Raw genomic sequence first — 27,069 nt, 5'->3', positions numbered from 1 at the left:
ACAATGGACACAAGCAGGGTTGGAAGCAAACACATTGAAATCTTTCCCAACATGATTCAGGGTGGTAGGACCTGAAGGGCTTGGGTGTTCTAGGGAGTAACTTGCCAGCTTCAGGCCTTTGTGCTGCCAGGAATGAATGGTGTTAGACTATCGTGTCAGCCAAGTGGAAGCAGTCAAGAGAGTGTCTACTATCCTCTGTTCTTGGTGTACCAAGAAGAGGTCTTTGGCAGAAATGGATTTGTGCTCATCATCTGTCTTGGGTCCCTTTCCTATCAAGGGTGTATGTGGGTCATATACCCAAGCCAGCTGACATGGCTTAGTACATAGTCTGAAAACAACTCAGCTTTACTGACTCAGGGACCAATCATCTTAGGCTCATTAGAACCAAAATCTACCTACGTGATCTGTAATCCCCCGACCATGAATCCTCAGAGGGCCAACAGAGCTCTGCTGGGTCTAGAAATCATGCCTTTTCCATCTCTGGGATGTAGTCGCACTCTGAGTGTGTGCTTAGTCATGTCTGACTCTTTGCAACTCCATTGACTGTAGCCCAGAAGCCTTCTCTGTCCTTGGGATATTCCTGGCAAGAATACTGGAGTGCGTTGCTCTTTCCTACTCCAGGGAATCTTCCCAACCCAGGGATCGAACCGGCATCTCTTGCACCTCTGGCACTAGCAGGCAGATTCTTTACCAACGCGCCATCTGGGCCTTCTCTCCTCCCTACTTCCGATCGGCAACCTGCACTGTTCATTACCCGGCCATACTTGTTGCCCATCTGCCACTGAGACAGCCATTGCACTTCAGATGAGCCAAACATCGATTCTCAGAGAGGAGATATCTGAGTTGTCTTTGTATGGCCCCTTGCCACAACATGAATCATTTTTTATAATAGTCGAGGGAAACTTGGAAATCCTCCTTGTGTTATGTTCTCTTTGGAAGGCTAACCTCTAAGTTTAATTTCAAGGTGTGTGTGCTCAGTTGCATCCAACTCTTTGCAACCCCACGGACTGTATCTCGCCAGGCTCCTCTGTCCATAGAATTTCCAGGCGAGAATATTGGGATGGGTTGCCATTTCCTCTTCCAGGGGATCTTCCTGACCCAGGGATCGAACCAGCAGCTCTTGCATCTCCTGTGTTAGGAGGCAGATTCGTTACCAGTGTGGCACCTGGGAAGCCCACTGATATTAATGACATTAAATACTTGTCTTTCCTACTGATCATACTCAAGGGACTGATATCACTGTTTTGTGAGCCTTCATGATCACAAACATGAAGGAAGCTGCCCCTGGTCACCATCCCCGAAAAAAGGAGGTGGTTGTTCAATCACTCAGTCATGTCCAACTCTATGCACTCCCATGCCTACCCCACACCAGGCTTCCCTGTCCTTCACTGTCTCCTGGAGTTTGCTCATATTCATGTCCATTGAGTTGGTGATGCTCTCTAACCCATCTCATCCTCTGCCGCCCTCTTCTCCTTTTGCCTTCAGTCTTTCTCACATCAGAGTCTTTTTCAATGACTCAACTCTTTGCATCAGGTAGCCAAAGTACTGGTGCTTCAGCTTCAGCATCAATCCTTCCAATGAATCTTCAGGGTTGATTTCCTTTAGAATTGACTGGTTTATCTCCTTGCAGTGCAAGGGACCCTCAAGAGTCTTCTCCAGCACCTCAGTTCAAAAGCATCAATTCTTTGGTGCTCAGCCTCCTTCATGGTCCAACACTCACATTGGTTCAAGACTACTGGAAAACCCATAGTTTTGATTATATAGATCTTTGTCAGCAGAGTGATGTCTTTGCTTTTTGTCATAGCTTTCCTTTCAAGAAACAAAGGTCTTTTAATTTCATGGCTGCAGTCACCGTCTGCAGTGATTTTGGAGCCCAAGAAAATAAAATCTGTCACTGATTCCATTTTTTCCCCTTTTATTTTTTCATGAAGTGATGGGACTGGATGCCATGATCTTAGTTTTTTGAATGATGAGTTTTAAGCCAGCTTTTTAACTCTCCTCTTTCACTCTTATCAAGAGGCTCTTTAGTTCCTGTTCACTTTCTGCCATAAGGGTGGTGTCATCTGCATATCTGAAGTGTTTGATATTTCTCCCAGCAATCTTGATCCAACTTGTGCTTTATCCAGTCCAGCATTTCGCATAATGTATTCTGCATATAAGTTAAATAAATAGGGTGACAATATGGGAGAAATCTCAATAACCTCAGATATGCAGAAATAACCTCACTTATGGCAGAAAGTGAAGAGGAACTAAAAAGCCTCTTGATGAAAGTGAAAGAGGAGAGTGAAAAAGTTGGCTTAAAGCTCAACATTCAGAAAACTAAGATCATAGCATCTGGTCCCATCACTTCATGGGAAATAGATGGGGAAACAGTGGAAACAGTGTCAGACTTTATTTTGGGGGGCTCCAAAATCACTTCAGATGGTGATTGCAGCCATGAAATTAAAAGACGCCTACTCCTTAGAAGGAAAGTTATGACCAACCTAGACAGCAAATTAAAAAGCAGAGACATTACTTTGCCAACAAAGGTCCGTCTAGTCAAGGCTATGGTTTTTCCAGTGGTCATGTATGGATGTGAGAGTTGGACTGTGAAGAAAGCTGAGCACCAAAGAATTGATGCTTTTGAACTGTGGTGTTGGAGAAGACTCTTGAGAGTCCCTGGAACTGCAAGGAGATCCAACCAGTCCATCCTAAAGGAGATCAGTCCTGGGTGTTCATTGAAAGGACTGATGCTGAAGCTGAAACTCCAACACTCTAGCCACCTCATGTGAAGAGCTGACTTTGGAAAAGACATTGATGCTGGGAGGGATTAGGGGCAGGAGGAGAAGGGGACAACAGAGGATGAGATGGCTGGATGGCATCACCGACTCGATGGACATGAGTTTGTGTGAACTCCGGGAGTTGGTGATGGACAGGGAGGCCTGGTGTGCTGTGATTCATGGGGTCACAAAGAGTCGGACACAACTGAGTGACTGAACTGAACTGATACAGCCTTGACATACTCCTTTCCCAATTTGGAACCAGTCTGTTGTTCCATGTCTGGTTCTAACTGTTGCTTCTTGACCTGCATACACATTTCTCAAGAGACAGGTAAGGTGGTCTGGTATTCCCATCTCTTTAAAAATTTTCCACAGTTTATTATGATCCACACAGTCAAAGGCTTTAGCATAATGAATGAAGCAGATGTTTTCCTGAAATTCCCTTGCTTTCTGTGTAATCCAATGGATGTTGGCAATTTGATCTCTGGTTTCTCTGCCTTTTCTAAACCCAGCTTGTACATCTGGAAGTTCTCTTTTCATATTCTGCTGAAGGCTAGCTTGAAGGATTTTGAGCATAACCTTACTAGCATGTGAAATGAGCACAATTGTCCAGTAATTTGAACATTCTTTGTCACTGCCTTTCTTTGGAATTGGAATGACAACTGACTTTTCCAGTCCTGTGGTCACTGCTAAGTTTTCCAAATTTGCTGGCATATTAAGTGCAGCACTTTAACGCATCATCTTTTAGGATTTGAAATAGCTCAGCTGGAATTACCATCACCTCCACTGGCTTTGTCTGTAGTGATGTTTCCTAAGGCCCACTTGACTTTGAACTCCAGAATGTCTGGCTGGCTCTAGGTGAGTGACCACACCATCATAGTTCTCTGGGTTATTAAGATCTTTTTTGTATAGTTCTGTGTATTCCTGCCATCTCTTCTTAACCTCTTCTGCCTCTGTTAGGTCCTTACCATTTCTGCTCTGTATCGTACCCATTCTTGCGTGGAATATTCCCTTGGTATCTCTAATTTTCTTGAAGAGATCTCTAGTCTTTCCCATTCTGTTGTTTTCTTCTATTTCTTTGCATTGTTCATTGAAGAAGGCCTTCTTATCTTTCCTTGCTCTTCTCTGGAAAGGAGGAAGACTCTTTTGCAAATAGGGGCTGGAGAAAAGTGCATGAAAAGTGCAACTGAACTATTGTATGAAAATTAAAGGGCAAACAGAAATATCAAGTCAGTTAGATGAAAGTTCCGTTTATAGAAAGCCAAAATGGAGTCAATTCAGTTGAATCAGTTTCTTGGTAAATTTAGTGATTTGACTGTTTTTCCTGTTGCTGGTTTAGAAGCAGCATAGAGTTCAGCAAACAGCGATGAGTTTTCCGTTTCTTCTATGGATGTAGTGAACAAAGGCAAGTTGCATTTTAGATTGATGGAAAGAACGATCAAATTAAATTTGCAATTGCAGCCAATCCCCTTTGACTTGTTTTCATTGTTCTCCTTGATTGTGGCATTTTCATGTTATTAATAGCGGCTTGGGCTGTGGCTGTTCTCCACCTTGGTGTATTTGACTTGTTCTAGTTCCATCTTTTTTCCCCTGCTCACTTGCTGGTGTCTGGGCCACACTGGGCCCTGCTGTGAGCTTGGGCTGTGACGGCTATGGCAGCATGTCCTCTCACGTCCCTTTCCTTGGCTGGCTCATCCAGCCCAGCAGAACGATGCTTTCCGCTCCTGGGCAGGGCAGCGGGCAGCTGTCTGCAGAGCCAGCCACTTAGTCCTCTGTTCACACCCTCTGCCCACCCCACCTCCCCGCCGCCGCCTCCTCCCCTCCATCCTCTTCTGCCTGAGCAAGGTTGGCTTTCTTTTTCTCAAGCAGTTTTTCAAATACCAGTGATCCTTCCCCTAGATTCTGGAAAGGTGATGTTGGAAAACGTTTGTCTGCAGGTGTTTCCTCAGCTCCTTCTCTCTTAAGCCGCTGAGCTCTTGGATCTGCTCATCCTTCTTGTGATCACCTCTCAGATGATGTGGGGACAGGACCTTCCACATGTGAAATGACCAGCTGAAAAGGCCCTCATGGAGAAAATGTAGTTAACACCACTGATAAAATAGTCAAAATGTATTAGATGTGCCCAAGAAATGAATGCCACTGCCTGATCCCAGAGACAACTTCATTTGGAGGCAAATTTTAAAAAATATGTTTTGGGGGTTCTCTTTGAGTGTCCAGGCCCCTGAGAAGAAAGGCTTGGAGACTTCCTGGTCTAGAGACTTCCTTCCTTTACTAACCAAGTAGCAGAATCCCTTAGGAGGTCACCGTGGAATTGGGGTTCCTTCAGATCAAATGCACCCACCATGACTTTCTCTGAAACCAACCATTCCATACCCAACACGGACCAAAGGACTAATCCACAGTGGCCAATCGCTGTGCTGAGAGCCTCGTGCAGTGCTTTCTTCAATGGACTAGATTGAAGGGCTTTGGTAGAAAGATGTTGCTAAAATATAATAATGAATAAAAGGACTCCACCCCTTCCTGCATCTGCTAAAAACAAACAAACAGAAAAAAACTGGGTAGAGGGGGATAAAAATGATCTGTCTCAACCCAAGAAGATAATAACACTGCCTCTCTTTCCTTGTTTTAGGGAGTGCTGTCGATTTTTTGGAGACAATGGCTTGACTTTGAAGGTGTTTTTTACCAAGGCAGCACCCTTTGGTGTTCTTTGGACTCTCACAAACTACCTGTACTTACATGCAATAAAGAAAATAAACACTACGGATGTCTCCGTATTGTTCTGCTGCAACAAAGCTTTTGTGTTCTTGCTCTCATGGATCGTTCTCAGGGACAGGTTCATGGGAGTGAGGGTAAGTTCCTTATTCTCTGTCTTCCTCCCTCACTCAGTCATGCCAGCCAAAACCTGCCCATCGGCTTGCTTAACTCCATGTGCTGGACCGTTCAGCCTAAGCTGCTAACCACTCTCCTTCTGATTTGCAGCAGAAAAGGAGCCCAGCCAAGGGCCAGGCTCTTGGGGTGCTTTGCAAACCTTCTTGCTTGCGAACCATTCTAGACAAGCGTTCATTAAAGCACCTTTCATTTCAAGCATTTCAACAAGCATTCCCTAAAGTGTGTGCCAGTTGGGGTCCCCCCTTAGGGAAGGGGTGATGTATTCAGCCTGCCTCTCACAGTCCCTGCAGCCCAGAGCCCTCAGCTAACACTGCCATAACACTGATATCTAAAACTAAATGTCCTCATCCACGTGGACATGCCCTCTTGGTGGGCCATTTATATGGACAGTGCATTCAATGCCTGAGTGGGCCAGACACACTTAGAAAGTGAAAGTTGCTTAGTCGTGTCTGACTCTTTGCGACCCCATGGACTGTAGCCCGCCAGGCTCCTCTGTCCATGGGGATTCTCCAGGCAAGGATACTGGAATGGGTTGCCATGCCTTTCTCCAGGGGATCTTCCCAACCCAGGGATCGAACCCAGGTCTCCTGCATTGCAGGTGGATTCTTTACCAGCTGAGCCACCAGGGAAGCCCAGTTCAAATTCTGAACACACTTAAGACCCACTAAAGCTCAGTTCAAAGTTTGGAGGGACAGTTTCACTTGCTTCAACCCCAGAGGAAGGGAGAATGAAATGATACGCCCTGAATTACCTCTTGTTGTCACCTCTGAGACTGAGTAAATTCCCTTAAAATAGAGTCAAACTTAGCTAGTCATATTTTAGAACAATTTTGTGAAATATGATAAGTGTGCTATCAAACATGAGCCTACAGATAGAGGAGTCCACCCAAGATGTAAGGAACAGACGACATTTAGCCTTGGAAAATGGCAACCCACTCCAGTATTCTTGTCTGGACAATTCCATGGATAGAGGAGCCTGGCAGGCTACAGTCCATGGGGTTGCAGTCAGACACGACTAAGGAACTGAGCAGGCAGGCCTTGGGACAGAATCCTGTTGCCTTCTGCTTGTCGCCCTCTGGTGGCCAGAAGCTACCACTGCCGCACTATCACTTTGTCGCAAACAGGGACAGAAAGGATTTGAGCAGGCTAGATCTCTGCTAGTCAGAATGCATCGCTTACTCCTTCCTGCACCCTCAGAACATATAGGAAGGCCAGGAAGCTGAGTCTTTTTGGACAGCAGTCCCATTAGAGGGAACCCCGCTGGCACCCAGCAAAGGGGCAGATTCCAGGCTCTCTACTTGTGTCCTTGGCTCACTGTCCTGGGAACAATGACATCACCTTCAGGGTGGCTTCACGCCCACCTCGTTACTCAAACAGCAGTGGGGACGTGAGTCAACTGCTGAGTTGTATTTTTAGCTTGCAGTAGGGGGAAAATTTGTTTTGAGGCTTCGTGTTAATTTTGGAATAAGAACTCAGCTCACTGTGCTACCACCCAGAAAAGCTTTGAGCAAATAAACTATAGAATACATCTCCACAAGAGGTACAGCCAGCAGCAATCTGTCCAACAGCCTGCCTGACTGGATACTGAAGGCTCAGATATGCTGGGGCCCATGGTGGCTTTCTTTTGAGGCCAAGAGCCAAGAAAAATGCCTGGCGGAGTACTCTCGGGGCATGGCTCTAAAAGTCCAAGGCAGATTCTGGATGGGAACATTACTGGGGAAAGATGCTGCAAGGTTCATTGTGCATCGTGCGGAAGAAAACGTTTTTGAGGTTAAGAGAAGGAGGTGTGAAAATGCTGACTCACAGAGAGCAGAGTGACACACCCAGATCTCTCTCTCATTGCCATGCAAGATCCCCCTCACATCCCTGAGCCGTGATTCAGTCCTGCCATCCTGGCCACTGGCTTGGTCTGCACTGACCACTGCAGACAGAGCAGATTTTCATACCGAGGCCTTCGGCCCGAGGCCAGCACTAAAATAAAGATCCAGGAGCCGGTGTTGGGGATGGAATTTACCAACCTGTAAAGCACCATGCAGTCCTAAGTCTCTCTGATAATCATCACCCCTCCTAGAAGTGACGTGTCCTCTAAGATCGTCCCACTCCAAGTCAAGGTGGGGCACCCTCTTATCATCAGGAGTTCAGAGAGCTTGAAAAACAATATGTAAGGTGCCAGCAGCTGGGCAGAGTGACAGGGGTCACCCTGGGGAAACAGATGGAGATCTGAGCCCAGGATGAGGCCGAACACGCACGCTTCTCTGAGACTCCTCTCAGACTGCTAGGTTAGCTGCCCACCACCTGCTGGTTCATTGCCAGAGACTGAAGGGAACTGACACTCATTTCCATCCTGATGGCTGAGCACACTGGCCTGAGAGTCACGCAGACACAGAGGACAGATGTTTGTGGAGCAGGCCACATAGAGGGCCTGCATTATTAAGGCCATGACTGAGATCACAAGAGTTTGTGGTTCCTGGAAAACAGCAGCAGGTCTGCGTCAGGTGGACAGACCAGGAAGAGCAAATGTTTGTCTTCAAATGCTGGGGAGGTTGTGGCCACACATGGCGTCAGAGGCTAGTGTTTGAGAGGAGCCCAATCTGGCCCCCATGTCACCCACTGACTCTGCTTTTCACATGTGTCCTGGCTTTCCAGGCTCGGGGGGTCATAACGCAACAAGGAGGTGGTAAATCCCAGAGTTGAGGGACAAGGGTTTGGGTCCACTCTCATAAGCTGTTGCATGTTAAGCTAGTTACTTAATGTCTCTGAGCCTCAATGACCTCATTTTAAAATACAGTTGTTGGCGACTTCCTTGGCAGTCTGGTGGTTAAGACTCCACCCTTCCAACGCAGGGGGTACAAGTTCAATCCCTGGTCAGGGTCCTAGGAACCCACATGCATGGGGTGAGGCCAAAAAATAAAATAGAACGTTAGGACTCATCTTATAGAACAGTTGTAAGAATAAAATAAAGTGATGCATGCCTGACACAGGAAACCCCATAAATGTTATCTTCTCTCACTGTTGTTATTCTTCTTATTCCTTCTCAAGTAGAGGAGTCTGATGGACCAGCCCACTTCTTTGCATGATAATGTCAGAGGCGGACAGACACTTAGGAAGGCAGCTGGGGGCAGCAAAAGCAGCGAGAGAATGAGAGCAAGTAGAATTCTGGAGAAGGAGAGATGGCCCCTGCTAAGCCAGAGGCCACCCAGCTGTGGCAGCAGCTGGATAAAGGCCATGCCACCCCCAGTCCGCATCTCAGAGGGGAGGGCAGATGGCATTCTCAGCTGTTCAGAACCACCCACTCCAGCTAGAGCGTGCAAACCAGGAGGAGTGGAGAAGCAGCAAGGAGGGCAGCTAAGGGATCATCCGAGTGGCCTCAAACCCCAGCAGCATGGTCCTGGGGAGCCTGGACCTTTTTCAAGAGCAAGCCCCGCCTCAGTCTGACCCCAGCTGATGTTTTCCATAATTCACCCCCTTGCAGCCTTTGGTTCAGTGCCAGCCCTGAATGGTAACCCCTAGTGCTGACCTCGACTCCACCTTCTGTTGGGGAGGCTGTCCCCCACCACCCGAGCACAGCTGGGGAAGGGCACAGGGCACACAGAGTGTGGGGGAGCGTGAGGTGGGGGGCTCAGGGCCCAGATGCCTTTCCAGCCTCTGAAACAAGCGGGGTGAGCTAGAGGGTCCGCTAATTCCTCCAGACTCTCTTGGCATTGGTGAGGGCAGTGCAGGACTTGGGAGGGAAAGGGCTGAGGGAAATATCCGTAAAAATTAACCTGTCCTTTCCCTTTTTTAAACTTCTCCAAACTGTACAAATCTAAAACCCATCACGAACGAGGCTCTGCTTGGCAGAGGGCACGCAGCCCATCACCTTTCTAGGGGAGTGGCAAGCAGTGCTGGTCTGAGAGGCTTGCAGCCTCCTGCCTCGTGCCTCCCGTGGTGCCCCTTTCCTCGGCCTGACGTCTGAGGGGGAGCAGTGTGCCCGTGGGGGGTACGGGCGCATCAGGGAGCTGCTGGAGCCCTGAATCCAGAGCCCTGGGGGTGGGGCAGGCTATAACCACACAGGCAAGACCATCATCCAGAGGCTAAACGGTAACATGCTGGCCTCGGGGTCTCCCACGTCCATGCTTCTTCCTCTTCTCCGGCTCATTTTTCCCAGAGTAGAGATGGCGGTTCCCCTCCTCTTGGTCTCAAGCCACTGTCAGCCATTTGTCTGGATCCCCAAGTCTTTGTTCAGTGTGACACACTGGGGATGCAACAGGAGAAGGTGAGAAAGCAGGGGTGAGGGGAACTAGGGCTATCCACTTTATTCCATCCTGAGACTCAGCATTCTCCCCCGGGAGTCTGGGATCTAGAAAATGAGGACTATGTGAAACCACAGAACACGTGGGACCAGCCTTATTGGAGAGTTCCTCTTACAACAGGAAATAGGCTGGGAAACATTTCCACATGTAAACCAAAAGCCAGATATTTCAGAGTATAAAGTGTGAACTCCACGCTTATTTTTTTTTTAAAGAGATCTGGCATCGTCAAAGGAATTTCAGGCTTGGGGAAGGATGCTCAGGTCTTCCTCTGAGATCCGTAGTGTATGTTTCAATTCCGCTCTGCTTTCAGGGATATCAGACACAAGGGAAACCACCAGCTTCCCCTCTGGCATGGAGGTCAGAGCCCAGGTTCAGGGTCGGGAGTCCCAGGGAGCTGCCGATGCCCAGACAGTATGCCCTGGAATCGAGTTGCTTAAACCTGTGACTCATGGAGAGGACCTCCAAGAGGAGAGGCTCTGGATGTGAGCAGCTGCGGGGTGAGCACTGTCCGCAGTGCCATCTGCCAGAATGAGCTCGCTGGTCTGGACTTGGCAAATGTTGACCGGGAAGCCAGCGGCCACCCACGCTCTCTATTTCTTGCCCCTCCCCTCAGCTCTTCTGCACAGCACAGCTCAGACGGAAGCTTTTAGCTCTTTATGATTTGATCAATAGAGAAAGGAGAATGAGGAGGTCCGAAATCCGCCCTCTAGATCTTCAGAGAAGAATAACCCTGGTTCCCCTTCACTTCCTTAAATTTCATCTTTATGTTTGGAAAGACTCAGGTGCCTTTGGAGATGTGCCATGTCACCTGGAGTGGAGCTGTGTTCTTCCCCGCCCACCCCATTTCCTTCGTTTTCTAGTTGGTTCTCTGTTCACCCAGCTGCCTAGCCAGGTCCAGCTGCCCTGTGCTGCATTTTTGTACTGTGCAGGCCCTCTGGAGCAAAGCCTGCCCTGCCTGCTTTCACTTATCCCCGTTCTCCTGGGGGGGAAGGTCCCTTACTCTTCCTGTTCCTCTTCTTTCTCAATGAAGAGCCGTACACAGTACATGTAGCATTTGAATGTAAAACACACGCATTCCGTGATGATGAGTGATAAAAAGTGAAGCAGGAAACCAGGAAGAGCTGGTAGACAGAGCAGGGCTGGCACTTCTCCAAGAAAGGATGACCACCTGCCCTCTCAGGGGCTCCTGTGTGAGGGCGCGTGTGTCTTTACACTGCCTGGGGAATGCACTACAGCTCAAACTGCTGAGCCCTGACACAGTGCCTTTCACCAACCTAAACACAACATGGTTCATCCCTGCACGAAACCTCACTTCAGATATCAGAGTAGAAATGGCAATGGCTTCAGAGGTGAATCCTACTTTCTAGTTATATATAGAAACACTGACTTTGCACTTAAACCTGAAATGCGTATCCCAGCTCTATGACTTTCAGCAAGTTACTGAGATTAAGTGCCCATGTCTATAAAATGAAATAAACTGAAATATCTACCTAGTCTGAGGATTAAATGAGAAAGTACACAGAAAACACTTATCCCCTGATCACTCAGTAAATGTTAGCCACCCGATATTTTTGCAGAGAGCAGAGGTCATTTGAACAGTCTGTAAGAGAGAGAGAACTCCAGTAAATCCAGTTGTCAGAACTTGCTCCGCCCACGTTTGTCCTGCCTCCAAGCAGCCCCTCCCACTTGCCGCCCAGCGACCTTTAAGTCGCTCCAGGACCACCTCCGGTTAGAACGGGTGCTTACCCAGTGCTAAAGCATTCCTCCTTTAGGAAATGTTATCCCAAGTAAGTTTCTCTCCTGTGCAGTCTGACGATTTGACTTTGCACTGCAGGAATGTGTAAAGATTCCAGCTGAGGGGTTTGGAGGAGAACAGGGCTGGGGGCGGGGCGGGGGTGGGAGCGGGAGGGCGGGGTGGGGGAGGGGCGGCTGGAGTGGGGGGCCCTCCAGTAGCTGGGGAAAGGAACTGCAGGGCCAGGGTTAAGGCACTGTATGTAGCCCTGATGGGCCAGTGACGCATGCCCGTCCAGAAGGTTCTACTGCTGGTGTGTGTGTAAAAGGGGGCCACGATCCGTGGTCGTGGTCACTGTGTTGAGATGTGAAGTACATAAAAGCAGGACCCTGAGAGGCACCCCCGGAAAGTTGGGAAGGAACTAAGAGGGGTCATGAACAGGCCATAGTCATGACCGAAGAACCTGTCGTTGCGACTGTGACCACCCCCTCCGGCGGCCCCAGGAGTCGCATGGCCGGGCCTCCCCCGACATGACGCCGAGTCACGCCTCTGCTCCTTGCCGTGAACCATTTCCGGTCCTCGGGTCACGCCAGGCTTTGCCGAGTGCCCCCTTCCGAGCAGGGACAAACATTGAGACAGGAGAGCAGCCTTTGCGTGGTCTCCGAAGGACTGAACGGGGGCCCCGCCGCCCTCCCCGGCACCCTCGCAGACATGCCTCCCCCTGCTGGCACGTGGGGGCGCCTCCGATTCCCCGCCGCTGCTCTGACCGCAGTGTCTTCCTTCCGCCCAGATCGTGGCCGCCATCCTCGCCATCGCTGGGATCGTGATGATGACCTACGCGGATGGCTTCCACAGCCACTCCGTCATCGGCATAGCCCTGGTGGTGGGCTCGGCATCCATGTCCGCCCTCTACAAGGTAGGCGCGGGGAGCGGGCCCTCTGGGCTCTCCTGGCCTGGCCGGCTCGGTGCTCTGAGGGAGCCTTGGATGAAGCTGGTGCTTGAAGATGAGCACCGGGCACAGCAAGCCTGACGGTGCCAGAGACGTGCAGCAGCTCTTGGCTCTGGCTTCCCAGACCTTTCCATCGACGGCCATACATTTGCAGCATTTGGGATAAAAGGGGTGGAAGGATAGGTGGATCGACTGAATCCAGTGAGTGACTTCCTTGTTTGGCCCGACAAGGGAGAACTGGGCTTCCCGGGTGATGCTAGTAATAAAGAACCAGCCTGCCAGTGCAGGAGAGATGAGAGATGTGGGTTCGATCCCTGGGTGGGGAAGATCCCCTGGAGGAGGGGGTAGCAACCCACTCCAGTATTCTTGCCTTATCCCATGGACAGAGGAGCTTGGTGGGCTACATTCCATGGGGTCACAAAAAGTCTGACAGGTCTGAGGAGACTTAGCACCCCTGCACAGAGAAGGATCAGGGGCCCTAACTGCCTGCTTCTGTGTTTGGTCAGATAATTTCCCGTCAGATTGGAAATGAAAATTGGAATATCTCCTGCAGCTTTGAAGTCTTTTATCACATGGTTTTTGAGGCCACCAGGACTCAACATGAATCCATGTGCGTTTCAAGTATTGCTTTAGACTGAATAAATAAAAGCACAATTACTATCATATGGAATTATAAAATATTTTTGACAAAATGCTGGGAACCATTGGAGGTGTGTGTGTGCCAACTGCATGTCTCGAGAAGACAATTATTTCCCCCACACTTATCTCTCACCCTCTCTGCTCCATCACACTTCTCAACTGCTCTCCCGCTTTGCCTCCCCTTCTCTTCAGATCCTTAGTCAAGAATGCAAATATTTTCTGGTCTCCATGTTGGGAAACTGACCTGGAAGATTCAATGAAAAATTACATTTTAGCTTTGAGTCTTAACGGCCCTTTGTGGATACAGATAGTCAGACAGAGAAAATAAACGACTGTAGAAAGTTCTAAGAAAAGGAACTTTTCCAGCATGGGGAGGAACACATTTATGCGTTTGTAAAATGAATTGACTATACCTTTTTTTTTTTTCGCCTTGGCCTGAGGCTTGTGATATCTTAGTTCCTGACCAGGGATCGAACTTGTACCCCCCCTGCATTGGAAGCTCGGAGTCTTAACCACTGGACCACCAGGGAAATCCCAACTGTACCTTCTTATCCTTCATCAGCTCCCTGCCCTTTGCCCTCAGAGAAACACAGCCCATGAGGAATACATCTCACCCAGAGGATGTGATAGTCTAGCCCCATTCGTGACTCCAGAGCCACTGCCCAAATACAGAAAATACTTAAATACTCTGCTCTCTTTAATGAGCTGCATGCTAATGGGAAGCAGAGTGGATAGATACTCCATCCACCACGAATACAAATATTCTGATTTAGACTTACATTTCCAACTCCTCCACTGGCTGATCTTTATCCAGACAGGCTGGTGGGCAGAAGGGTAAAAGGACTTGACTTCATTTCCCTTTGCATGCTTCCTGCCCAGAAATGTCCAGAGATACCCCAAAGAGGTGTGAAATGACTGCAAGAGGAAGAAGGAGGAGCAGAGCAGAGGCTGACACTGGACCATCAGTTCTGTAACTGTGAACAATGTAGTAAACTTGGAGGCTGGACGGGGCCTGCTTCCCCTGGGAGCTCAGCTTCCCGCCTTCTCCAGCCACCTTTGTCCCTTTCCTGGCTTTTCATGCATCTGAGATGTGTACACACAGGGGCAAGAAATCCATCGGGAGTGTTCCACTGAAACCCCATGCCATGTCTGGAATGTGGGTGGTGGACTGGAGCAGAGGTAAGCTGTGAGTGTTGTAAAACCTCTCCATTTGGTTTACAGGAAATGTCTTTGTAGCCAGATCCCTTTTTGTGGGGTGGGACAGTGGTTTTCAAACTGTTCAGGGATGAATGTTAGAGATTCCCGAAAGGAAAGTGTAATTGTGGCTTGCGTCAATCAAGTCTGACTCTTTGCAACCCTATGGACCGTAGCCCTCCAGGCTACGTCCATGGGATTTTCCAGGCATGAATACTGGAGTGGGTTGTCATGCCCTCCTCCAGGGGATCTTCCCAGCCTGGGGATCAAACCCTGGTCTCTTAGGTCTCCTGTATGGCAGGCGGGTTCTTTACCACTAGCACCACTTGCAAGCCCATGCAATCATGGCAGATACTTCTAATTTAAGTGGCTTTCTCATCTTCAATGCCATGAGGCTGCGATGTGGTGTCATATATACAACACAGAGGATTCGAGCGTGGTATGAAAACCCATGATTCCTGAAAATGCTCTCTGTGTACCTGAGGAGTAACCCTCCATCGCCACATTACTGAGCATGGAGGAACCCTACTGCCCTTCACTGAAGGCCACGTGAGGTGGAATTTACCATCACATGGCTGTCGGCCCCGTGGTCCAGCCCCAGCTTACCAAGTGCACTCACTTCTCCGTGGCAAGTTGGAGTCCAAGGCGAACTGTCAACCCTCCTCCTCTGCTCTCTCCGGCAGGTCCTGTTCAAGCTCCTCCTGGGCAGTGCTAAGTTTGGAGAAGCCGCCTTATTTCTTTCCATTCTGGGTGTGTTTAACATCCTCTTCATCACCTGTATTCCTGTCATCCTCTACTTTACCAAAGTGGAATACTGGAGCTCTTTTGATGACATTCCATGGGGAAACCTTTGTGGATTTTCAGTCCTCTTATTGAGTAAGTGGCGACTACCCTGCCAGAATCCCCAGAAAGCAGGGACTGACAGTGGGATCCGGAAACCCATGCCCTGAAGGAGAAAACCAAGCCTATTATTAGCCCTAAGTTCTCCATGGTTTTCTAGGTCATTGTGTCGCACGAAGGAAGCCTTTGTGATGATGACACTAGCTCTAATTCCAGGACTACGGTCTGCTGCTCTGAACAGTGATCTAGTGGCCAAGGGTAATAATAGTACATTACTTCTAGGGCTGACATGTCCAACTCTTTGCGACCCCATGGACTGCAGCATGCCAGGCTTCCCTGTCCTTCACTATCTCCCCGAGTTTGTGCAAACTCATGTCCATTGAGCCAGTGATGCCATCCAACCATCTCATCCTGTCACCCCCCTCTTCTCCTGCCCTCCATCCTTCCCAGAATCAGGGTCTTTTCCAATAAGTTGGTTCTCCACATCTGGTGGCCAAAGTATTGGCTTCAGCTTCAGCGTCAGTCCTTCCATTGAATATAGGGCTGGTTAGAAATTGGTAGATTAATACTATAATAGGGAAGAAACTTTTGTATTCTATTACAAGTTTATCACTAAAAGGATGATGCCTACAAGCTTAAATTATACATAATGCTCCCCAAGTAATGTGCATTAAGCGAAAATACTTTTGTTTAGCTCACAGGAAATAACCTGACTAGACCTGCTTGTGAATGACTGTAGAGAGGAAGAAATTAACACATCCTCTCTGGAGACTGATGGGAACCAGGAAGTGTTTGACTCTACTCTCTCCCCTTTTAGTATAAAAGGAGCCTGAATTCTAACCCAGATTGGATGGTTCTTTGGGACGTGAACTCACGATCTTCTCAGTTTGGCAGCTTTATGAATAAAGCTGTTATTCCTTGCCCCAGAAACTGACCTTTCAATTATTGGCCTGTCGTGCAGCAAGCAGTACAAGCTTAGAGTTGGTTAACGATCCACACAGAGCTCTTAGAACACTGCCTGATGATGTCAGTAAACATTATCACTATTAGTGCCATCATCAGCATTGCTTCATTATCATCACCATCCTCATCACGAGCAGTTGCTGCAAGGCTGGTCCTCGGCAGGGAAGCATCCAAGGAGGAGCCTCACCCATTTCTATCTAAAATGTGCATCCCAAAGCTCCTGATCATAGTCGTCCCAGAATCACTGCCAGCAGCAGAAAAAAGCAAAGTTAGGCAGATAAGTAGGATAGTCCCATCCTCTTTTCTAGTGCCTTCTCACTTAGCTTTTTAAAATTTCTTTCTTCTTCTTCAGAGCTCAGGGAAGAGAGGAGACGTAAGTAATCAGGATGTTTGGCCTTAATCCCCAGTCCTGGAGCGCTTGCAGGAACCCAAGTCCCCTGAGTCAGAATAAAGAGCAAAACCCCCAGACTCCAGCCTCCTCAGAGAAGCTGGGGTTGGATAGGCCAGAAAGGATGGAAAGTCAGAGCTGGTCATGCATAACACCGATCTTTTTATTCTTTATTTCAGCATTCAATATTGTATTAAATTTTGGAATTGCTGTTACATATCCAACTCTGATGTCTCTTGGAATCGTCCTCAGCGTACCTGTGAATGCAGGTAAACTTCTGTGGCTCTCTGTATCTGTTTGTAAACACACACATGCAAGCACACACGTGCACGCACATACTCACATATATTCTTGCTTGCCTGGTACAGTGTACAGGTTTAACCTCCTGTACAGAAAGAAACCACTTGGGTAAAATGTTGATGTTTGTGATACATGCAATATTTTCTTCAGAATGGGTTGATTTTCACATATAACACCAAGGTACAGAAAGTCTAAAATCATCTTTATTTGAGCCAGCGTGGAGATCAGAGATGAATATCGTTAATATTATTAATAAGTAGAGACGAATAGGTAGCAGAAAAAAGCTTTTTAGTTTTCATAAGGAGCTTTCTAGAAGAGAATGTCAGCTCAGGATAAGGCAGGCATGAGATAGAGACATGTCCACAACTAGAGAAGTGCCGACATTGCTCCCGGAGTCCCAGAAGAGAGCCAGCTGCTCAGGACCCCACTCTGTTCTTCACTGGGGACTCACCAGCACACTCAGTCGGTTCTTCTAAAGCGTGCCATCAGCTGCCCCTCACCTCCTTCCCTTTCCTGGCTCCTGCTGCTATGAACTTTGGGTTTTCCTCCCAGAATCTCCCTGAGTTATACCCAACCTCCCTGTAGAATCTGTTTGTGAGTCACTTCCCAGAGCACTCACCCCCGTGACCTTGGCACAGCTCCTGCCAAAGCCATCTCCTGACCTGCCCACTTCTGGGTCATTAGAGGACTAGGCTCCCAGGGAATGGCAACCCCATATCCTGTTCAGTCTGGTGAAAATAAGCCTGGAAGCATAGGTAAGACCACAGTCAACTTCCAGAGGTCTTCCTTGCGTTGCATTCCACACGGTCTATATATGTCTTACCCTGGTCCTAGACTCCTTGGGCCCGGCACCTGCCCAGAGGGAGGGTGACCAGTCCCCTCTCATAACCTCTGTGGGCCCTTACTTATCCCCTAAAAATGAAGGTTGTCCCTGAGTCATCACCTTGGTTCATAGGAGGACCACATGAAATGATTTATGAAGCAGAACTTCCAAAGGCAGGAAGCCCCTAAACAGCTGGAGAGCTGGTAGAACAGTGGTCCAGCCTGTCTGTGTCCACACACCACAGGCTTCAGAAAAATAACTCATCAACATACCCCCACTGCATCTTAGTGTTGTCTTTATAGTCACAGAGCAGTCTTGTTTCAGGGAGGCGTATTCCAGGTGACCCTTGTATAGAAGCTACTTGAACTGTATCATACAGCCAGTGTGTGAGAGGTTAATCAGAAGCCTCTGCCATGTAAGAAGGTCAGCAGTGTATCAGAGGAAGCAATGACAGTCAGTTCTCCAGGGAAGGAGGAGCAGAGTCGGTGGTTCTCTGACCTGTCAGAGCAGAGTCCTTGCTGGGCTTTCTGACACTCTCTCTAGCATAGCTCACGGGACTGGCTGACTGGCTCTGATGGTTCACTGTAAAGAATCCACCTGCCATGCAGGAGACCTGGGTTTGGAAGATCCTGGGTCAGGAAGATCCTCTGGAGGAGGAAATGACAACTCACTCCAGTATTCTTGCCTGGAGAATTCTATAGACAGAGGAGCCTAGTGAGCTTCAGTCCATGGGGTCGCAAGGAGTCGGACATGACTGAGCAACTAACACTTTCACTTTCTTTCATTTGTAAATTAACAGGCTGTTGTGCCGGATCTGCCGGTATTAAAAACTAAAGTGTTTCTGAATTTGAGGGAGATAAAAGAGGTGCTTTAATTCCACAAAAGAACTGCTAACAAAATGTTTTTCTCAGGTTTGCCTTTTACCTCTCTGCCCAGCCTCTGGATGGAGGCGAGAAGTGCAGGAAGAAGGGGATGGGGCAAGAGGACTGGAGGAACAGGAAGGGGGATGACAGAGCAGCCCCCTCGTGGGGCAGACGAGGCGGGTAGGGGGCGCAGAGGGAGGAAGAGCACGCAGGCTTCAAAAGCTGCGCATGCAAGTCAGAAGAAACGCTTTCACAAACTGAGTTTTTCAGAAAAGCAATCTGATACTCCCTTGTGTGGAGTTCAGTTCAGTTCAGTCGCTCAGTCGTGTCCAGCTCTTTGCGACCCCATGGACTGCAGCACGCCAGGCCTCCCTGTCCATCACCAACTCCCGGAGTTCACTCAAACTCATGTCCATTGAGTTGGTGATGCCATCCAATCATCTCATCCTCTGTTGTCTCCTTCTCTTCCTGCCTTCAATCTTTCCCAGCATCAGGGTCTTTTCTAAGGAGTCAGTTCTTTGCATCAGATGGCCAAAGTATTGGAGTTTCAGCTTCAGCATCAGTCCTTCCAATGAATATTCAGGACTGATCTCCTTCAGAATGGACTGGTTGGATCTCCTTGCAGTCCAAGGGACTCTTAAGAGCCTTCTCCAACACAACAGTTCAAAAGCATCAATTCTTCTTTATGCTCAGCTTTCTTTATGGATTCACATCCATTCATGACTACTGGAAAAATGATAGCTTTGACTAGATGGACCTCTGTCAGCAAAGTAATGTCTCTGCTTTTTAATATGCTGTCTAGGTTGGTCAGAACTCCTAGGTTGTCATGGAGCAAGTGTCTTTTTATTTCATGGCTGCAGTCACCATCTGCAGTGATTTTGGAGCCCAAGAAAATAAACTCTCTGTTTCCATTGTTTCCCCACCTATTTGCCATGAGGTGATGGGACCAGATGCCATGATCTTAGTTTTTTGAATGCTGAGTTTTAAGCCAGCTTTTTTCACTCTCTTCTTTCACTTTCATCAAGAGGCTCTTTGCTTTCTGCCATAAGGGTGGTATCCTTGGCATGTCTGAGATTATTGATATTTCTCCCAGCAATGCTGATTAAAGCTTGTGCTTCATCCAGCCCAGCATTTTGCATGATGTACTCAGCATATAAGTTAAATAAGCAGGGTGACAGTATATAGCCTTGACGTACTCCTTTCTCAATTTGCAACCAGTCTGTTGTTCCATGTCTGGTTCTAACTGTTGCTTCTTGACCTGCATATAGGTTTCTCAGGAGGCAGGTAAGCTAGTCTGGTATTCCCTTCTCTTTAAGAATTTTCCACAACAGTGATCCACACAGTCAAAGGCTTCAGCGTAGTCAATAAAGCAAGTGAGATGAGTGCAATTGTGCGGTAGTTTGAGCATTCTTTGGCATTGCCTTTCTTCGGGATTGCAATGAAAACTGACTTTTTCCAGTCCTGTGGCCACTGCTGAGTTTCCAAATTTGCTGGCATATCGAGTGCAGCATTTTCACAGCATCATCTTTCAGGATTTGAAATAGTTCAGCTGGAATTCCATCACCTCCACTACTTTGTTCATAGTGATGCTTCCTAAGGCTCACTTGATTTTGCATTCCAGGATATCTGGCTCTAGGTGAATGATCACACCATCGTGGTTATCTGGTCATTAAAATCTTTTTTGTACAGTTCTTCTGTGTATTCTTGCCACCTCTTTGTAATATCTTCTGCTTCTGTTAGGTCCTTACCATTTCTGTCTTTTATTGTGCCCATCTTTGCATGAAAGGTTCCCTTGGTATCTCTAATTTTCTTGACAAGATCTCTAGTGTTTCCCATTCTATTGTTTTCATCGATTTATTTGCATTGGAAAATATGCAAAAATTGCATTGGAAATATGCTAAGGAAGGCTTTCTTATCTCTCCTTGGAACTCTACATTCAAATGGGTATATCTTTCCTTTCTTCCTTTGCCTTTCACTTCTCTTCTTTTCTCAGCTATTTGTAAGGCCTCCTCAGACAACCATTTTATGTGGAGGTCTGCCTCCAAATTTGCTTTGTTAGATTTAGTTAAGAAAAGAGAAAAATAAAGCAGAAAAAGGAAAAGAAAACCAACTTTGAAACACTTTTGATCTTTAGTTATGAAAAGAATGATGATCCAGATTTTATTAACTGATGTGAATCCTGTTCTCATTTTGTTCCCTCACCTCATCGGTCAGAAATGAGCTTCTGGCCTTTAATAAATGTTCATAATCAGCGATGACATAGGTGGCATTAGAGCCTCATGCTAATAATACCCTGGAGTGGAGTAAAGGTTTGTATCTATTACTTTCAAAGAACCAGGTTGAGTTTGGTCTTTAGAACATAAAACTATGGGACCTCCCCGGCCATCCAGTGGTTAAGACTCTGCACTTCCAGTGCAGGGGCCACGGGTTTGATCCCTGGTTGGGGAGCTGGGATCCCACATGCCGTGGGGTGCAGCCAGAAATATAAAAATGAATAAAATCTTTTTAAGATGTGAAAAGCACCAAGAATAGAAAGAAGGCAGTAACATTTTAATTGTCCTGGCACCCCAGAGGTGGCCACAATCAATTTTGGTATGTACTGGATTGGCTGAAAGTTCACTGGGGTTTTTCCAGGATAGCGTGTGAGAAACCCGAATGAACTTTTTGACCAACCAGTATATATACAGGGCTTCCCAGGTAGCATTAGTGGTAAAAAAAAAAAAAACCCGCCTGCCAATGCAGGGGATGCAAGAAACACGGGTTAGATCCCTGGGTCAGGAAGATCCCCTGGAGTAGGAAGTGGCAATCCACTCCAGCATTCTTGCCTGGAGGATTCCATGGATAGAGGAGCTTGGACAGTTACAGTCCAGGGGGCGGCAAAGAGTCAGACACGCTGAGCAACTGAGCAACTGAGCACACACACGTCTCTAAGTGCCCCTTGGGTTTTGTTTTGTCTCTCAGCCAAATCGATGTCCAAACTAAGGTGCCAGGTCAAGTCAGTTTGGGAAAGTGAAACATGGTGCAAGGCCTTCCACCAGCCAGCGTTTCTAAAGCTAAGGGGGGTTTGCTGGAGGCAGCTCTGCCTGCCTGGTCAAGGGAGCACAGCGTCCACCCTGCAGAAAGGGCTGCCCCAGGCCCTGGCCTGGCGGGGGTCCCCCACCTCCTGATTGCCCAGGCCTGTCGGCCCCTGGGTAACTTCCGTTCTCTGTCTCCTGCAGTGGTTGATCACTACACCAGTAAGATCGTTTTCAACAGCGTCCGGGTAATTGCCATCATCATCATCGGCCTGGGCTTCCTCCTCCTCCTCCTGCCTGAGGAGTGGGACGTCTGGTTGATTAAGCTGCTCACTCGCCTCAAAGTGAGGAAGAAGGAGGAGGCGGCTGAGGGTGGAGCGGACCTGGGCTTGGGGCTTCAGAGCAAGAGCAGAAGGGCCCGGCCCTCCTTCGCCCGCTGACCATCTGCCCTAGGACTCTGCGGCAACCGCTCACGAGGGGGGTTCGGAATCTCTTCCTGGCAGGGGGAACCTCAGTGAGGTGTACATACCTGTACAGTTTTGGTAATCTGCGGTAAGTTATACGGTATTTATTGGCATGTCCAACTTGCTTGCACTTTTTTCACATCAGATCTTTCACTCAAGGGTACTGATTCAATACGGGAGAGAAAAGAAGAACCTCTCCGCTCTTTTTACATGAATGTAAAGCAGCTTAAAATGATTGCCTAGATTGCTTGAGATGACAGGTGTTCTCGACATGGCAGGGCAGATGTTTCAAATCTTTGTAACTGAAAATTACATTGCACACTGTGATTATTTCTCAGCGATGGTAGGTCATATTTTGTTTTATACCAGAGCTGCACTCTTAATTTTAAGGGATTTCAATGAACCAAAAGATCACTCTAAGTTAACTGGGATAAATGGATTTCTGGATGGGTGGGTAGATGGGATGTGAAGAGCTGGAGCAGAAAAGGAAAATGGACTTGGAAAACCATCGACTGTGGCTAACCTGGGGGTGGTGATTAGAGGAGGACAGGCCAAGCTGGGTAACAGAAAGGGGAAGTTAAGTCAGCCCCAGCTGGCTTGCCCTCACATGTCTGTGTAAGATCGTGCAAGAGAAATTACAGTGCCTTCTACAGAACTTTTGTCTTTACCTATGTGAAGCGAGGTGACATTATAAGTCACCGGCGCCGTCTTATCATTTAGATGTAGAAATCTTTAGAAACAAACAAAATACTATATATATGTCTGTATGTACAAAAATGGCAAAGCTGATGACCAGTGTCACAGAAAGCAGGTCACGGTGTGTATATGAGGCAGAGTCCGCAGAAGATGAATCACTGGTTGCTTTTACTTCCTAAGACCGAAAAATTATTTACTGAATCTGCAAACCTTTTTATGAAACTTTTAAGCACCAGGCTGTTTACTTCCACATTATAGGTCTGCCAGAAAATTCTATCTGTGATAGATCTGTAAAGAGGGATGAGGGGGTTAGAGTTTACTATTTTTGAAGTTTACATTGTTACATATCGAAATGGAAACCTTATTTTGAAATGTTGTCATAACCCAATGGTGCACTCTGTAACCATGGAGTCTTTTGTTTCCTAGGGGAAAGGAGTACTCATGACCTAAACTTTTTAGCAAATTATTATTCTCAGTTTCCATTACCTGTTTGGCCAAACAGATGAATAAACTATTTAAAAAAGAAGCATTTTGTGCTGTCTTGGCGGCAACTTTGTTCCTTTCCCACTAGGTAGATCTGACTTTCTGGCTTCCTCACCTGATATTCTTCTCCCAGCAAGCCCCATCCTCCTGCACCCTCAAGGCACAGAAAGCCATCTTGCCACTTCAAGGAAAGAAAGTTCTTAATGCAGACAGAGTTGCTTTCACAACTTCCCTGTGGCTCAGACGGTAAAAAAAATCTGCCTGCAATGCAGAAGACCTGGGTCCCATCCCTGGGTTGGGAAGATCCCCTGGAGAAGGGCATGGCAGCCCACTCCATTATTCTTGCCTGGAGAATTCCGTGAACAGAGGAGCCTGATGGGCTGGAGTCCATGGGATCACAAAGAGTCAGACACAACTGAATGACTAACACACTTTGCTTTCACAAAAGTGAAATGCAGGGCAAAGGTCCAGCCCTGGAAGGAAATGTCTCGAGGCAGGGTTTCCTCCTATCCTCCTCCCCCACCCGCCCCTCTCCTGGGGCACCTGCCTTCCGCCTTGTGCATCTCTGATATGGCTTCTGCCTCCCTGTCCTGTGCAACCCAGTCCCTCGGCTTCCTTGCACTTGAGCCTCAGAGTGGCAGCCTCAGTCCCTAAATTGACCTGGTCTTTTCAGCTTTGCTCCCACACCTGACTTCTGCCTGGCTCTAGAAGGAATTTGATGTAATGTGTGTATCACTGTTCCAGGCCGCTGCAGCCAGGGCCTCTGAGGTCTTACATCTCTCATCCTCCGGCCACAGAAGGCCATGTTCTCTAAGAGGGCATGTGAACCGTGAGGCAGGCTTGGACTTGAGACCTTTTGCTGAAGTGCCTGCACCTGGACAAACCTCTCCTCCAGCAAAAAAAATAAAACAAAAAACCCACATGTATGGGACTAAAAATAACTGTGCACATACACAGTTAGGGCAAAATTATGGACAGAGGATACAAAATAAACCAAAAAAACCCAATTGCCATTTTTGAAGAGCCTGAAGCAAAAGTACATGTCAGGAGGAAAAGCAGGGTACTGCATATGACCCCTCACACAGCACCTCATAGTTCAATTCCATTCAGTCGCTCAGTCGTGTATATCTCTTTGTGACCCCATGGACTGCAGCACGCCGGGCCTCCCTGTCCATCACCACCTCCTGGAGCTTGCACAAACTCATGTCCATTGAGTCAGTGATGCCATCCAATCATCTCATCCTCTGTCCTCTCCTCCTCCTGCCTTCAATCTTTCCCAGCATCAGGGTCTTTTCCAAGGAGTCAGTTCTTTGCATCAGGTGGCCAAAGTATTGGAGTTTCAGCTTCAGCATCAGTCCTTCCAATGAATATGCAGGACTGACTTCCTTTAGGGTTGACTGGTTGGATCTCCTTGCAGTCCAAGGGTGCAGTTCAAACTCTGCCTAGGAGCTGGGCAAACCATCGAAGCCACTCCTCTGGCCCGACCCCTGGACATACTCCTTCCTTCACCCCATGTAAGGAACAAGCTTGCCCAACCTCAGGGAGCCAACAAGCTCCCTGCTTCCCTTGGCTGCATCAGGGGCCCTGGTAAAAGCCTTGTCTGAATTTCTTGTCTGGCCTCTAGTCAATTTCGATTGATTAAGGAGGCTAAAAACTCTGGTTGGTATCAAATGGAGAGGAGATGACAGCCTCTTTGGAATACCTTGTCCCACCACCCACACATACAGCATCTACACCGGGCTCCCGGACCTCAAGATTCTACTGCCTGATGATCTGAAGTGGAGCTGCTATAATAATAACTGAAATAAAGTGCACAATAAATGTAATGCTTGAATCATTCTGAAACCATCCTCCTTCCCCAGTCCATGGAAAAATTGTCTTCCAAGAAATCAGTACCTGGTGCCAAAAAAGTTGGGGACCGCTGGTACATGGGGTCAGAACCTGGAGCATTGTCGCCGTCTAGGACAGGGCTGCCTGCCCGAGCCGCCCCTGTGTGCTGTGAGCCCCTAGGAGTCACCTCCATGACTTCCTGGGCTCCCAACCCCTCCAGGTACACAGCCAAGCATTTCCTGTGTAAGCCATAATGTGAAAAACTGGGAAACCATACACATGACAGGTTTCCCTTATTCTTCCATGGGCATAAAAGACTATGAAGACCCAAAAGATGCGAGAGTAGGGACTCAGAGAGATATTTGTAAACCTATCATCAGAGCCACATTATTCACAGTCGCTAAGGGGTAGAAGCAACCCAGGTGTCCATCAATGGATGAATGGCTAAACATGGTAAATACATGTAGTGGAGTAGTAGTCAGCCTTCAAAAGCGAATGAAATTCTGATACAGGTTACAAGTTGGATGAACTTTGAAGACATTATACTAATGAAAAAAGCCAGTCACATGGGACAAATGTTAACTGATTCCACTAATATGAGGTACCTAGCATAGTCAGACGCAGAGACAGAAAGGAGAATGGTGGTTATTAGGGACCGGGAATGAGGAGTCATTGTTCAATGCGTACAGAATTTCAGCTTTGTAAGATTATAAAAAAGTTCTGGAGGTTGAAGGTGATAATGGTTGTACTACAGTGTGAATGTACTTAATGCCACTGAACTGTGCACTTAGAAATGGTCCAAAGGGTACATTTTATATGATGTATAATTTACTCCAGTAAGAAGAAGACTATGAAGATTAATATGTGTGAAATTAAGAGGTTAAAACTTTCAGGAGAGGTTAATGTTTCTTCCAGAACATTATAAACATGAGTTGGGGTGGGGGTTGGAGGATTTGAGAGATTTTTTTTTTTTTCTAGAAAGAATACAAACTACAACTTTTCCCACCCCCTCCACCCCTACCACGCAGATTTCAAGAACTGGGATGAGCTGTGACAAACCAAGGAAGGATCCATGAACAGAAACTCTTGGGAAGGGGTTCTTCCTGATGGAACCGTGGGGTGGCTTTGGGAAACAGCCTCCATTTTTGCTCTCACTGAGGGATTGTCTGCCCTCTAGAGGAAAGGCTGGAAAGAACTAAAGAATTCTACCTTCGCTCCTTAAAGGAATATAAAAGTAAGAGGAAGATGGAAGGTACAAAGAGGATATGGGGCCTCTGCCTCTCCAGCCCATCCCTCTCAGAATGTGGACATAGGAATCCAGCTGGAGCGCAGGTCCGGAGCTCCTCCTTACTTGGGCTGTCACGGATAAAGAGAATGCAGAGACAGGAAGTTGTAGTTAGAGACCTACCTCCATAGAACAAGGGTGTTTCCAGATCTAGCCAATGATACATGGCATGGAGTTCTTTATCTTCAGTTTTGAATATAAATGATTTATCCTAAAATTAGAATGTAGCTGTAGTTGTACAATCTTACAAATATGCCAACATTTCATAAATTGTATACTTCAAACAGGTAATTTTATGATATGTGAATTATGTCTCAGTCGAGTGGTTTATGAAATGGTTGCCTCACAAACTGATTTAAAATTTCTTTGCCAAAATCTTACAAGTATAAAGGACATTTGTGGGGCGGTTGGCTTGGGTTTGGCTGCCCAGCGTCTGATTCTGAGACTTGTTGGAAGCAGCATTTTGCTATTGTTGCAGGAGCTGAAGGGAGCAGAGTCTCCATCTCAGATGCCAGCATCCGGTGGAGAGGGCGAGGTATGAACTGACCTTGGCCAGCGGGCTGCAGTCTCCCAGGGCTTGGCCAGCCCCCAAGGAACAGCCCGAGAAAGGCTTGCTGACCGGTCAGTCCCCAAGTCTCTGCCGTTCCTTCTTTTTCCAAACAGGTCC

The 27,069-nt window shown here is 47.6% G+C and overlaps 1 protein-coding gene and 1 pseudogene across 1 annotated transcript in view; one reads left to right on the top strand and one right to left on the bottom strand.

The window, feature by feature from the left end:
* The window catches only part of LOC102173363, a 60,951-nt pseudogene extending 60,134 nt beyond the window's left edge, over window positions 1-817 (bottom strand).
* SLC35F3 (solute carrier family 35 member F3) overlaps window positions 1-23,333 on the top strand; it is a 127,859-nt gene extending 104,526 nt beyond the window's left edge. The window contains exons 3-7 of the mRNA XM_018042637.1: window positions 5,389-5,608; window positions 12,462-12,587; window positions 15,137-15,329; window positions 16,824-16,913; window positions 21,849-23,333. Of these exons, the coding sequence (XP_017898126.1) occupies window positions 5,389-5,608; window positions 12,462-12,587; window positions 15,137-15,329; window positions 16,824-16,913; window positions 21,849-22,084 (865 nt within the window). The 3' untranslated portion in view covers window positions 22,085-23,333. The remainder of the gene's footprint in view (window positions 1-5,388; window positions 5,609-12,461; window positions 12,588-15,136; window positions 15,330-16,823; window positions 16,914-21,848) is intronic.

The sequence above is a fragment of the Capra hircus genome, chromosome 28 (assembly GCF_001704415.2).
Source record: "Capra hircus breed San Clemente chromosome 28, ASM170441v1, whole genome shotgun sequence".
Lineage (NCBI taxonomy): Eukaryota > Metazoa > Chordata > Mammalia > Artiodactyla > Bovidae > Capra > Capra hircus.
The sequence above is the reverse complement of the archived record's forward strand: the minus strand, read 5'-3'. Positions and strand labels throughout refer to the sequence as shown.